Source organism: Dermacentor silvarum, chromosome 1 (assembly GCF_013339745.2).
Source record: "Dermacentor silvarum isolate Dsil-2018 chromosome 1, BIME_Dsil_1.4, whole genome shotgun sequence".
Lineage (NCBI taxonomy): Eukaryota > Metazoa > Arthropoda > Arachnida > Ixodida > Ixodidae > Dermacentor > Dermacentor silvarum.
The window spans coordinates 288,763,089-288,778,053 of record NC_051154.1 but is presented as its reverse complement, the minus strand read 5'-3'; the positions used below and the strand labels follow the sequence as shown (position 1 = coordinate 288,778,053).

The 14,965-nt window shown below is 43.1% G+C and overlaps 1 protein-coding gene across 1 annotated transcript in view; it reads left to right on the top strand.

Moving 5' to 3' along the window:
• Nucleotides 1-2,921: 2,921 nt before the first annotated feature.
• The window catches only part of LOC119437200 (uncharacterized), a 60,630-nt gene continuing 48,586 nt past the window's right edge, over nucleotides 2,922-14,965 (top strand). Inside the window, exons 1-2 of the mRNA XM_049661089.1 lie at nucleotides 2,922-3,018; nucleotides 3,116-3,209. Coding sequence (XP_049517046.1) covers nucleotides 2,935-3,018; nucleotides 3,116-3,209 — 178 coding nt within the window. The 5' untranslated portion in view covers nucleotides 2,922-2,934. The remainder of the gene's footprint in view (nucleotides 3,019-3,115; nucleotides 3,210-14,965) is intronic.

Here is a 14,965-nt window from a genome sequence, read left to right as displayed (position 1 = left end):
AGTTGGTTCTTTATTCTATGAGGACGTCACGAAAGGCCACTCGCGGCCCAGGCGGCGCTGCTAATGATGATGATGATGATGATGATTTATTGGCGTCCTCTTTGAAACGGGACGGCGACAAATAGTCACCTAGCCTGCTTGATTTAATCAGCTATACTATACATGTTCTTTATCTAGCATTTTTCTATAGCTCTCATTATTCTTTTTCTTTTTCAAAAATTTGCCTTGTACGGTTACCTATGATTTTAAGAAATCAGGGGCGGTATTCTGTAAGAGTCTACCTATAGTGGACTGTCCATTTCGGCGACCGTTGATTCGCTGCTGCTTGTCGTGCAGGAAGGTGCCAGCCAGTCTCCTTCGCGCGAGACTAAATACCGACCGCAACATCGCCCAAGGTTAGCAGTATAGAATATACCATGCTGGCAACACTGGGCTGCTCACCAAAACTAGAGTGTATTAGAATATGGTCGAGTGGGACAAGCGGCTGGGGCGGCGCATGCTTTGCAGTGAGGCGCCCGACGTGGAAAAATACTGGGGCGGCGCTTGCTTGCAGTTTAACTAAAGCCTGCTTCAAAAAAGCAGTACTATAGAGACATGCACGGTTCTCGCTGAAGAATGTTAGATCTTATGAAAACACGTACAATATACGGGGAACATTGTACGTGTTTTCTGCATGTACCAAATAGTTCTCATATACTAATCAAGCAACCATCCTTCTCGGCTCACCCTGGCAAGCTTTCGCTCGTACCTACATAATACGGCGTGCGGCCGCAATATTATATCGCACTTGGATTTTATATACGGAACATCACGGCGACGGTGGAAATTCGCCTGGAGTGTCCACACACTATCGCAAAAAAAAGCAAAACTGCAGGAAAGTATGGGGAAAACAAACAATCAATAGGAGTAATTAAATACAGGAAAATTCTGGCAAGTGAAGCAAAAGTTAATATTTTGCCCTGAAAGAGGAGCTCTTGCTGCACGACGTAAGTCGCATCACGTACGGCATGCGATACAATGGTGAGTTTGTCAAACGTACAATGATGAAGACGCGAAGCACATATACGAGCATCATCAAAGAGAAGTCATATACATGGGGGTTTTTATAGACAATCCAGATTTTTAAAAAGAGGCTATATAAGAGCAGCCAACGCGTTGTTTTGCAGATTAGTTCCGAGGCGAGGCGGAAATACATTGCCGCTAACAACGTGAGGTTCAGAAGACGAATTAACAAAAAATTAATAATAACTTTTTTTATACAGTTGTTGAGCTGGCGAATGAGAAGGCACTCACATTTTAACGCACCTTATGTTTTTTACCTTGAAAGTCGCATTTAAATTAAGATATTTATGATCGAACTTCGACGGTCAATTCAGGCAATATGCTGGAGCGCAGAAAAGGCGACCGCGCGCTGTCATATCAGACCGAAATACCGTGACGACAAGCGCGAGAAAGTAGCAAACCGAACGTCTCGGCTGTAGTCGCGGCAGTTACTGAAGCCTCACATATTTGATTTGCCTGGCAAGCATGTGCGGCTGTGTGTCGAGTTAGAATTTGCCGCGGTATGCTGTCATTCGAACTTCGCCGCACACTTCTTGAATATCTCGAATTAGTTGCGATTCTCCAGGTTTTTTTTTGCGTGTGGATGTAAATGTAACTGCCTCCTATTTTGCCGTTTAGACAACGGTCCCCACAAGGCCCGAATAAAAAATGTAATCAATAAAATTTTGTTAATTAGTCTTCTGAAGCTTACGTTATTAGCGGCAATGTCCGCCTCGCTTATGAACTCGTCGGTGAAAACACCAGGTTCGCTTCGTTCATTACTTTTTAAAAATAAAAATTTGCATTGTCTAAAGAAAAAAGAAACATCCTATATATCGTCAGTTTCACAGGTCCATATCAATTAGGCATCCTTATTCTATATTAGTAAAACGTCGCCGAATAAGTATAATTTAAAAATCCCACGTTGCAATGAGCTGGACTGTCTTAAGAAAACGAATGTAGTTCTTCCTTTTCCTAAATTGAACCATCGGAGGTTCGACACTCGAAACAGAGCTAGCTCGTACGTAAGCTCAAACGCAGGCCGCAAACAGTAAATAAGCCTTCTTATAGTCAAAAGCAACGCTATATTAGAAATCACCTTTTTACATGAGAAATTTACTGCTCCTACGGCTTTATAAATACAAAAAGCGCAGAAGCCGCTACGTGAAAACAAGGCGGTCTATGAAGAGCGGGAGGCGCCGCGGCACACACCCGCACTGCAGCGCTCCTAGCGGCAGCCCCCGACATTCATTGCAAACGGTGCCACCCGGAAGACCGTGGTAGGCACACTAGCCAGTAAATTAGCAGCCCAGTGTTGCCAGCATTGTATATTCTATACTGCTAACCTTGGGCGATGTTGCGGTCGCTACTTAGTCTCGCGCGAAGGAGACTGGCTGGCACCTTCCTGCACGACAAGCAGCAGCGAATCAACGGTCGCTGAAATGGACAGTCCACTATAGGTAGACTCTTACAGAATACCGTCCCTGATTTGTTAAAATCATAGGTAACCGTACAAGACAAATTTTTGAAAAAGAAAAAGAATAATGAGAGCTATAGAAAAATGCTAGATAAAGAACATGTATAGTATAGCTGATTAAATCAAGCAGGCTAGGTGACTATTTGTCGCCGCCCCGTTTCAAAGAGGACGCCAATAAATAATCAACATCATCATCATCACCATCACCATTAGCAGCGCCGCCTGGGCCGCGAGTCTTTCCAGCGCCTCCTATAAATAGAGGAGACACTGGTGTTTCGCGACGTCCTTTAGCGCGTGGTCTGGCGTGGTTCTGCGCGTGCGTTTGCGAGTGCATTCGGATTTTGGTTAAGAACGCAGTAGGCCTACGACTGTGACTGTCAGGTTAGTACAGGCCGGCACTCGACGTCAACATAGAGATGCGCCGATATTTTCCGCGGATAACACGCTCTGTTCGAACGCTGAGCCGAGTAGCACGGCCGACCCCGCTGAGTCGAACTCCGGTACGAGTTTCGAACAGCAGCTCCTGTGTTTGACGCGTGCTGTTTCATGGCATGTCGCAACTGATCATCGAACTGTTCGATGCGACTTCTCTTCCAGGTGCCATGGATCCCGCGAGCGGCTGCCCTGGATCCCATTATGGTGAAACACTGCGGAGCGGGCCATTGTACGGCGTTTTACAAGGTCATTAATGGTGAGATTCAAATATTTAATTCTGATCGAACCATCGACGGCAGTCTCTGTTGCTAAATTATCAATGGCTTTTTCTATAGCCCGCACATTTCTTGCAGCCCCAAGGGCGCAAACGGCGTGAATGAAAGAGAAAGATGTGTCTGGCGAGTGATTTGCGATGATTTGTAGCGTTTTTCAATCAATTGAAATTAAATCAAATACAAGTGAGACTGACGTCAGCGAGTCACATGCAGATTACTTAGGTTTTTACCTAGTTGGAATATTCAAATGTCTGTTCGTTTTACACGGACATCTGGTTATATGTAGGCAGCTAAACGTAAAACCACTGCTCTGGGGGCAGGCAATCTTTCAAACAAAGGTATAAAATGATTAATGGTTATTTATATATTTATTTATTCAAGTTACCCTAAAGGTAGTCAACGAGTATTATATATAAGGGGGTTCTGGTACAAGTAGAGTTATAGTAGTGCGAATATACATAGGGGCTCTGGTACAAATAGGGTTATAGTAGTGCGAATATGATTTCAAGAAAAGTATAATTAACAGTTCAGTCGTATACAAAATTAATTAAAAAATAATACAGTGGAATAGGTACAAATATGAATATAACTATTGCATACATATTTACATGTTACATAAACAACACACCTGGGTAATAGCTTGAGTTATTGGTCGTTAAAGGAGAATGAATAAAGAACATAGTCAAACAAAGGTACAAAGTTGGGTATCGAATAAAGTACAGAGAAATAGTTTAAAGTACTATAAATTGAATAAAATGCAAAATACATTAAACATATAAAAAAACCTAGTTCATTAATAAAAGACTGTAAGAACAAAGCCAGTGGAATAATAATTGGGGATGGTTGCCTGAAAGTTATCGTGAATGAAGTCTTGAAATTTGCTGATGTTAGTTTAGCTGCTGGTTTCAGGAAAAAGTCGTCATGGAGGCATGTGTGATGATAAAGCTTATGGATAAGTGATAAGCGAGCAAGTTTTTGGCAATGCGAAAGTTCTTGCAATTGAGCATGATTCCTTAAATCAGTGGCACTAGCGAAAGGTGAGTATTCAGAGTAAATGAAGCGAACAGCACGGTTTTGAAGGACTTTGATGTCGTTAATAATGCAGTGTTTATAAGGATTCCAGATGACAGATGCATATTCAATTTTAGGTCTGATTAACGTGGTGTAAGCAAGTTGCGAAAATGAATAGGTGCTTGGTATAATGTTACATTTAAGACAGCCGAGAGAATAATTAGCAAAAGCAAGGGTTGTGTTCATGTGGTCATCCCATGATAATTGAGATTGTAAATGAAGGTCAAGGTACTTGTACGTTGATGTCAGTTCAACAGAGCTATCGTTTAATTTGTAAAATGATGGTACACGGCCAACACGGTTAGTAAATGACATAGCCTTTGTTTGAGTGTGGTTAAGTGGCATTAGCCAGTATGAGCGCCATGAACTTACCTTGTCAAGGCCGCATTGTAAAGTCAGCTGTCGGTGATGCAGGATACGTTACGATATGACGCAATCTTCGGCGAACAGTTTAATGCTGGATGACAGTGAAGATGTAAGGTCGTTAATATAGACTAAAAATAGTAACGGCCCAATTACACTGCCCTGGGGGACACCAGAAGTGCCGTGTCCGAAAGATGAGGTAGTGTCATTAACAGATCTGAATTGCATGTGAGATAAGAAATCTTTTATCCATAGTAGAATGTTAGGGTGAATTTTAAGCTATTCCAATTTGGTCAGTATCCGGTGGTGTGGGACGCAGTCGAAAGCCTTTGAGTAGTCTAGAGAAATTGCATTTGCAAATGCACATCTATGAAAGAATGAGTATCATGGATGAAGCCGGCTAGTTGCGTGTCTCAAGAGTATCCTCCTCGAAAAACGTGCTGGTATTTGAATATAATGTTATGTTCTTCGAGGTAGTTAGTGACCTGAGAATGTATAATGTGTTCTAGAAGTTTACAGACAGTACTGGTTAGGGAAATGGTATGATAGTTGGGAGGAGAACGCCGATCAGCGGACAACATCGGGATAACTTTAGCTATATTCCAGTCATTAGGAATGGAACCAGTTGCTCATGATTGTGTAAAAACTGCACAGGACAATGCACATGCACTAAGGGATATACTTTTCAGTATTTTATTGGTGAAACCAATGTGATTCGAAGATAATGAAACTTTTAGTTTGTTTAGCAAAGAAAATATCCCAGCTTCAGTGATGGTTACCTCAGGCATATGCATAGCGTTAAAAAAATTTAAGCCAGGGCATGAGGCGATGGCTTCGTTCGTAAAAACTGATACATGTAGCTTAAAACACACGTAAAAATATGTAGCCTGTGAAAGTAATGTGGTGTACAAGATTCCTCTTAAATGCGGCAAGGTATACGTGGGCCAGACGGGACACTGTCTGAATGACAGGCTTAGAGAACATCGTTATGCATGCGAGCAAGTAGCCACATCCAGAAATCTGGTCATGCACCGTAGAACGTGCAAATGCTCAGCTTACTTTGACAAGACGACAGTCTTCGCTAAAAAAAAAGATAAAATAACGAGGGAAATTCGAGAGGCTTTAGAAATATAATAAAAAGAGAACTGCGTGAGCACGCCTTCAGTCATGCTTACTAAAGCTGCAATCACTTACGCAAAGAATGCGTACACACACAGAATGCAACGATAGAATAATGACAACCAGAAATGTGAGAAAGCGATCTGAGAGTATCTGCTGTGACCATAGTTGATGCAGTCACAATATGTCGTGTGCTTTAAATACTGTGGTATGATCTGACAATAAACTAGTTGGTAGTTTGTGCTCCCCTGTGTCACTTCGTGTCCACTTTATATGCAGAGTACCTTTCGTCCTTGTTGCGTTTTACAGTACTTGTGGAAGAAAAATGAATGCACACCAACTAGCCCAATTCATAGCTCTTTTATACATTAGAAGAAGTTGAGGAGCTTCGAGTGGGCTGGCTGATAAATTGGCTAAGGGAAAAATCTAGACATGTTTGTAGAAATGAATGTGCTTCCATGTAACCTGATGAAACAGATTGCGTGGGCCAGCATATTTCTGGAAAGTTCAGGTCTTCAAAAGTTAGTAATATAGAGTTAGCAAATTGCATGGTTCCAAGACTTGGCAGTTAAATTGAGTCGCAACACCTACCTGCATATCAGGAGGACGTTAAAGTGTGCAAAGAATTATACGAGTAGCGCCGCACTTAAGCAATACCCACACACACTAAAGGAAAGAATTGGTATGAATTGGTAAAGAAACAGTCCTTTTTTTTATGGTCATAAGGACGCCACCTCCTCTTCGCTGTATACTGTTGCAGCGGGAGAAATTGAGCTCAGACCAACTGGCTAAGATAGAGCTATCGGATCCGGTTTCGTTCAGCCACGTTTCAGTCAGAGAAAAGATAGATGCAGAGCAGGAATCTACAAGTGATGACAGGGCAAAAGATTTAGGCAGGATGCTTCTAATATTGGTGTACAAGAAAGAAGGTTATCCGAACTTTTGTTGGGACAGTGCAGGGGCGTTGGCAAACAAGTGGCTGTGCACGAGGTTGAAGAAAGCGGGGGTGAATTCCATTGAGAGGCACGACTTGTAATAGGTACAGGATGATTGGCATTCGGATCACACAGAAAACCCTGATCGTTCATGCACAGCTTATTAAAGACAAGGCACACTCGGTCCCCGTTTGTCCTTATCGTCTTGGAGAACTGCCAGAGCCTACGCCGCTGATCTCGTACAGCCTCTGAATAGTCACGTCTGGTGCTAAATTTTGTATTTTTCAATTCGTAGCTGCAGGACAAAATAGACTCAACTTCTTTTTTGTTGTAAAGTTTTACTATGATTGACCGGCTTTTTCCAACGGTGAAACGGCCAATTCGATGTGCTCTGGCGATGATGGCGACACCCAAGTCGAGTTGATTTCTGCAAAACTCTGTGATGGACACGCTAGAAAGATTCCCAGTTTTCAAACTGGTCATTCTCTGCAATGCCATAAAACATGGTGTTTGATCTTCGCGATCAATTTTCCAATTCGTAAATCTTGTCCTGCAATACAGATGTTTTCCAGCTGAGCAGAACCCGCCGGTCAACTGCGTCAATTTTTGACTGTAGGGTGTTAACTCAACTGAGCACTTATGTAAAGTTTACATCTTTGTGCAAGAAAGGAGAGTGTGCTGCTAGAGGCGAGACTTTCGCGTCGATTTCAAGGGTTCATTCTGTCAAGGATTCGCGCAGTTTCAAAAAGGCCTCGTCGTAGTTAGAAGGGCATTGACTCGACGTCTCCACTTTAGCATCAAGATCTGCTACCCGTTTAGTCAGTGCCTGCTGGCCATTTTGTACTACAATATGAAGATGAAGTTCCTTGTTCATAGCATCCAAAAGGTTACAGTTGCTAGCTTCAATTCTTTGAATCCCAGTGGGCACAAATTCTAGTTTTTCCTCCTGAGGTTTGGTCATAGGACCTGGATTGGCCTCGACATTTCCGGCTAGCAATAAGACTCCACAAACACACAGCAATCACGCGAACACAATTCAAATAATTACAACTTTAGAGCCACGACACCGCAAGAATAAACACACCATCGTGACGATAACAACAGGCAGAATAGTAACTGACTTATAGCAACATGATTGGTGAGCGTGGCGCAAGAAATGCAGTGTCGTGGCCCGAAGCGTTGGTGAAAATCGCGCCCTTTTCAGCCCCCATGGAAGTGGCCGATAAGGCGGATGTAGTTCCACCTTCCCAGATAGATAACCGTGCGCTCACCAGATGTGGTGGGTGGGCTATGAGACGATCCACAGATTCTGCGTGTTCCCTTGGTGGGCTGTATAAACAGGTGGCCGACATGGTCAGGCACAGTTCGTTCAGTCGAGAGTTGACGAGCACAGTTGGCCCAGCATGAACAGCATCAGGACCTGTAGCAACATGATCGGTGAGCACGGCGCAAGACATGCAGTGCCATGGCCCGAAGCGGTGGTTAAAAGCGCGCCCTGTGAAATGGTTATATGTAGGCTATAATTGGTTCTTGAATATGGAAGCCAAGCAACGCTACATATTCGATACGAAATGTACATGAAGTGGCAAGGAAATCTGCTAAAACCAGATAAATAAACCAGTAAGTGACTTTTATTGTAATGGAACATGTGTGTTTTCATTCCTATTTTGATTGTTCTTTGTGGGCATATGTACACCTTGCCTTTTGTATGTTTAAACAATTGCTATTTTTCACATCATGTGTGTCTCCATGTTTTTCTTTGTGTGTATGCCGTGCCAAATGTGTAGTGCAATTTTGGCATCAAAGGTAGAAATTTTGGAAATGTTAAAAGAATACCTTCTTGGGATGTTGACGCAGTGGCAGATCCACGTGATGGGGGGGGAGCGGCATTTGGGCGATCACCCCCCCTCCCCCCAAAGCCACGAATACACCCCCCACGCCTTCCACCTCCCCCTTGATAGATATTTTTTGGCATGTGGAATTTTTTAGGCCGCTGCGCTGACCATCACTGCCCACGGCAAGCAAAGCACCCCTCACTTCCACCTTTTTAGTAGGAGTGAAACTGGCTAATGCAACTGCCACCTTTGTAAAAGCGTGTTTATTGGTTCCTCCCCACCCACAATTTTGCCGCTTCAGGGAGTAGAATGTCATTTAAATGAGCAGGGCAGATACTGCATCATGGGCGGAAAGTTTTCATTTATCCGGAGGGGGGGGGGAGGGCTGGGGCCCGACCAGCTTTCCGAACCCCACTCATATACAGGGGGTCCCTACTATCATGCACCAAGATTTAAAAATATGCAAATGCCACGAAGCTGGATAGAACCAAGGTAATGTTGTTTACCGTTGCTTGGAGATACTCAGTATTTTTTGCATTTTCCCTAATTACAGTCTTAATTACTTAATCAACTTCTAAAATATTTTTGTTGCTTAACGAAGACAGCACGGTGTCAAGTACTTCGTAGTACCTTTGGCGATGCATGTCCTTCACTGATGTGAACACGTGAGCTGAGAAACCTTCTTGATAGCGGCGTGGAGTCTTCTTTCACCTAGTAGCTGGAACAAATGGGTCATCACCTGCTGCTTTTCCGGCCTCTGCCAAGACCTCCTTCCAAATTTAGGGAAAGCTTTGCCTCAGTCCAGAGACGCTTTCGGTGACAAATTTGACCATTTTCTCTGCTTGGTCAAAACCTGAGCATTCATTTTTGCAAGGCAGTATTCAGTGCTTCCATTTGTGAAAACACTGTTGTCACCAGCGTCAACGTGAAGAACGATTCAAACTTAAACACCATCCTTAAAAATCTTACTTTCGTTCCAGCCTCACTTCGCTCTTCCGATGCCGTCTCGGACAGCAATGTAATGATACTGCTATATAGCGTATGGTCTAAGTGGTCCAAGCATGCGGCATGACCATGGGAAGTTTTATTGCGTCGTTATGCCGTGTTCTGTTTTATTTTGCCGCAAAAGGAGGACATATGAACTTTTTTTTTCAGTCTCCTAAGTTCAGTCATCTACGACGCATTCACCCATCTTACAGAAATTATGTCCTTGCAAATAGCTGTTGGATTCTCTTTATGCGATCCCCTTTGTATATTGCGCCTTACAGGGCAAAAAGGCAATGCTGATCTAAGCACGAAGCAATTGTGTCTATCATGTTGGTTTGCCAAGAGCAGTGCTCCTTGTGTTGAGCAAAGCCTTCAGCCTCTTGCGGGAGGCTAATGTAGACATAGTGATTTGAAGTCTACTAGACTTAAAATGCGTGAGAATGATGCCGGTGGCTGATGCAAATGTTTTACAACAACTCTTCGTCGAGTAAAAACCGATACATCCAACATAGTTCACAAAACATACACACACCACGGCTGACGATGCATGTCGTATTTTGGCACATCCAAGGGAAATTTCCAGATACTGCAGTGACTGCTGTACCTAAAGGCTATACAGTAGTTGTTTGGCGACCTCGTAAAAACTGACATCCTGTAAATTGCACTCAGAACTAGCTTAAACACCTCCAAATTGTTCTGCAGCGCGTGACCGGCAACACATTGAAGCCGCGCCGCGCCGGCTCACGCAAGCCAGAGAGGAGGAAATGCTCGTCACGCACCCTTTCCTCCTCGCCCCATGAAAAGGTCTAAGGCAAAGCTCGACAGGCCTTTTAGGGTAAATGATGAAATTGTCGCACTCTCCTGGTTTTGCTGCTTGTGTAATTTTATTAATTCGTCCTTGCATTCATATTTGTATCTGATATCCAGATTCCTGTACAAAATTTTTGTTTTCGTTTTTACTGCTATTACCAGGTTCGAGCATGCCCTCCGGTGTCATTAAAGTGTTTTTAAACTGCTCACATAGTTGTCTGCAAGATGCTGTTTATGAAAAAGGCACTAAGGGATGCAAATGCAAACAAATCATGACCATTTGGTTACAGGCCTGTGGTTAGTTGTGGAACACTCCCCCCCAACCGCATTAAAGACCCCCCTCCCCCTAAGTAGGCACCTGGATCCGCCCGTGTTGATGAGAGGTAAACATCTGTTGAGGAATGTGAAGGGTATGGCAGCCTCACAGGACTACAGAACCACTTGGATGTTGAGATACCCTTTTGAGCACATTGCGTACTAAAATAGAAAACTTGTGTTTGTATAATGTTGCGATTCCTACCGCTTTATTCTATACCACTCAGACTGGTTCCGCTGATAACGCTGGCAGAGCATTGCTCTGCCCACTGACGCAGTATGAGAGGGAATGGCATTGGAATAGAATGGAGTGGAATTATTCAGGCTCCGATTGCACAATTCCACTATGCTGGGTACTCTTGGAAGAAAGAGGGAAGGTGTAGGGGAGACGGATTTTAAAGAAATTGCCAGCGACAGCATGATTCTGTTACTACTTCTGTTGTACTTGGAAGAGTTGGAGATAACTTGCACACATGGGCAGAGAGAATAAGCAGATAACTCGCTCACTAATATTTTTCTAGGCTGTGTACTCACTCATATCTCGTGTGCACTCACACTCCTCTGTATTCACTCGCATTCCTACTGAGGCTCACCAATGCTTTTGTGTTCAGTCTCGAAGTTTCCACGTACTAGTGTCAACTACCATTCACCGGCAAATAATAAATGTTCACTGGAACATCTATGCAATTTGCCATACATTTTAAGAACATATTTTCTGAAGCTATAATACTTGAGTAAAGAATGCTTTTTGCAATTACTGACATCTTGGTAAAATATACTGACATGAAAAGGCATTGTATCTGCCTTTGTTTAGGTCATGGTGGATATGACTACTGGGTAAACTAAGCTCTTTTGTTTGCACAGGTAATCCGGAAAAAATGGAAAAACAGCAATATCTGGATTTTCTTAAATTTCTTTTTTTGTTTTGTTTGAATACCAAAAGGGTGAAAGTTATACTAAAGGAATCAGTCGAGCTTTATTAATATATTACCCTTGTACAGTACCAAAAAGTCACTTTTATTGTGCAAAGAGGCTTTGCAAGCTAAAAAAGATGCAAAAATGAGACAGGTAGCAATGCCAACTTGAAGTTCCCATGCCATTCACCATGATTTCGACATCTGCTCAGGCCTAGCTCTTTTTTTTTATTGGTTAAGGTGAACTGTGTTGTATTCTAAGAGATCCAAAGGCTGAACTTGACAAGTTCTTGGCAAACCTAACTTGGAAAAGACTTAACTGAGCCGCAGCAGCCAAAATGCATAAGAATGCTTTAAAATTCATGATGTAGCATTGACGTACCAGAACAGGAGGTTCAGACGTGAAATTAAGAACATGGAACTGGGGTCATCACATTCTCTTTTAACCAAAATAGTTTTGAAAGGATACTTTGTCAGCCTAATCTGATTACGGTTATTCTCTAGCTTTGCTTTAGGTAGTGTTACCACGTCAACTCCCATCTAAATACATGAAAACAAAAGATATTGTGTTTGACATGAAAGGGTTAAGAAAAGTTAAAAAGTTTATAGGGAGGAGATTTCTTTATTTCGTTCATCAATTGTTTTAAACGAATATTGTAAAAAAATTGTGAAGTTTAAAATCTGAAGTGGCAAGTTTCCGAGTTTCTAACTCATCAATGAAAATGATGTCGCGATTCTGTAAACTGAACATATAGAGACATCTATAGCTAGGAGGCTTAGAGTATGCTTAGGTGTTTCTCGAGCAACCTCAAGTTCCTTTGTAATTGCACAGGCACGTCATCCTCCATTCCCTATTATGAGGACGGTTGAAACCTGTCGACACTACTTTCGCGCTTCAGTGCAGCGCAAAAGACACCCACTAGCAATTACACTTGCTGAGAGAGACAGGGTGAACATGAATACTGTGATTCAGGTGCAAAAAAATCTAATACCACATAACGAATTTTGGATCTAGAGTGAACAAAATTGATGTATTATACATCACTCAGAAATATAGCCACCTATTTGTGAGTAGAATTTTTGCAAAGCCCTTGTTAGCATTGTAACTATCAAAGGTAATTCATATATGCAATGCCCTCACAGATGCAGTTAATAGAGCTGTGTGTATGCTTTTGGTGCAGAGTTATAGATTTTTAAATTTTGTTCTCGCAATTTGCGGCATCTACCAGAGAAAACTCTGAGGCCCTAAATCAAATTTATGCTTCCCATGGTCAGTACAATTTTCAGCTTTCTCTCTCATTTGCAATCAATTTCGTCCAAATAGGTACAGCTGTTGTCTAAAATAGATATTTATGCATTTCACAAATTTGAATAGGAAAATCGGTCAACTCCAAGGTAAATCGTTGTGTTAAACCATATACTGGTGTTTTGTCTCCCAGATGGCCGAGAGCTCTGGAGGGCTCAAGTTTCTGTGCTGTGGCCCCACGAAATGTCTGTCGATGCCTTGGCGCCGTCCAAGAGAGAGTCGCTGTTGATGGCAAGGGCCCGCGTGTGCTCAACTCTGCAGGTACGCTCTTCAACGTGCCGGTGAAGCCTGTAGCTCACGAAACCCTACCTACCAACTCTCCTGCATTTTTTTTTCTAAAGTTAACGAATTATGGCTCATTCTACTAATTTAGTAACGTTGCGTTATGTTGTGTGAAAAAATTATTTGACATTGTGATGTAGTTTTAAAAAGTTGGGCAGAGCGAAATTGCAAAAAATGCATAAAACAAAATTCTCATGGTACTTCTGCTGCTTTCTTGTGGGGCAACGCAAGATGCCATACACCAGAGGGGTACTTGCATCGAGTGAGTTTAGTCTGTATAGTTTCTGAAGCAGGTGTAATTGGCAATTAACAGCCTATTTGCTAAAAAATGCACTCTGATCTAAAATTCATGAGCCATTGCACTCTGTGAAGGTGGATGACCAGTGCAGCTGTATAGATGGCATATCTGAATGTACCACACAGGGATACATAAATGTTTTGGTGGTGTTTATTTTTTCATGCAAGTTACTAGTGCTTTGTGGTCGCTATGGTAGACGGCCGAGAGTTCAGTGAAGGCGAAGGTAAAGTCCAAACACGTGCATCTCGTGGTTGTTGGCACCTTGGGATTGCTGTAGCTCTGTAGCCCTAACCGTTCGAGCATAAACGAGGGCAGCCAGTTGCCATCTGGCCACGACACGGCCACGTTGAAGTCGCCAACAATGTGGACTGGAGTTTGATCGTCGTCCCATGGATCGAGCAGCCATCCAAAGTGGTAGTTCATTAAGTCCTCTACATCGCGCTTGGAAGAGGCAGGTCGAACGTACACAGTGGCAACGACCGTCCCATCGGCGGCCCTTGCGGCACGCACATCGGCACAACACACCGAGCTTTCTAGTTCTTGGGTGGTGTACGAAACGTCCTACAGCATGACGATGGTGGCTACGTCGTTCCTCACGTATATGCATGGCAACTCTGCTCGCTCGTCCTCCTCCCCGGGAAAGCACCGAGTTCACGCGTCCACCGCCTTGTGCCGTCACTCTTCCAACCGTATCCCGTTGATTTCGGAGAGGTCGTTGTCGAACCAGAGCTGATTGCAAACTGTACAACTCGATCGGAAGTTACGGTCGAGAAAGCCTCTCTTAAACCTCGTGTAGGCACCGTCGAACCGTTTTGTGCAAGAAGCCGTGGCTGCACAACATTGGCCGAAGTAACTTTGTTCCGACAAAGAACAGTGCTGTTTGCAAGGTAAGGCACCTTGTTGCTCGTGTCAAAGCATCCCCTAATCCTGCATTTATTCAAATTCTTCTGGCCTGCTCATCAGCGTTTTTGCTGCAACAATTTGTACATTTCATAAAAATGGGGTTATCCTTGGCCCATCACCTCGCACGTCGTCGACTGTTATTCAGTCGGAAATGCAGCACTATGGCTTCTGCTTTTCACTGTGAACAATAATGTGCAAAGATACAGTCTCTCGATCGCACTTATCGTGATTGTTAGGATCCATTGCCTGTTTTATTGAAAATTGAAATAGCGGCTTGTAGAAGAGCTATCTTTCCAGCTTACTTCGATGTGTGTGTCAGTCCCTCAGATACAATGAATTCACACCATGAGAAAGATACTGGCAAGTATACCTGTGGTATTGTGGGTGATGAGTGCTAGAGAGTCCACATTGCATTTCTTTCAGTTCTTGAATTTGCTTTGAATTGGGCTGCCACCCACGCATGAGTGGGTGACGATTATTATTTGGATTCTCATGGATACAGGCAATGTGTAGTTGATGTTCACATGATCACACACGCTTGCTCGCACTGAAATTGGACAACCGTCCAAGTCAGTTTGGAGACCACTGCGCAAAAGCTA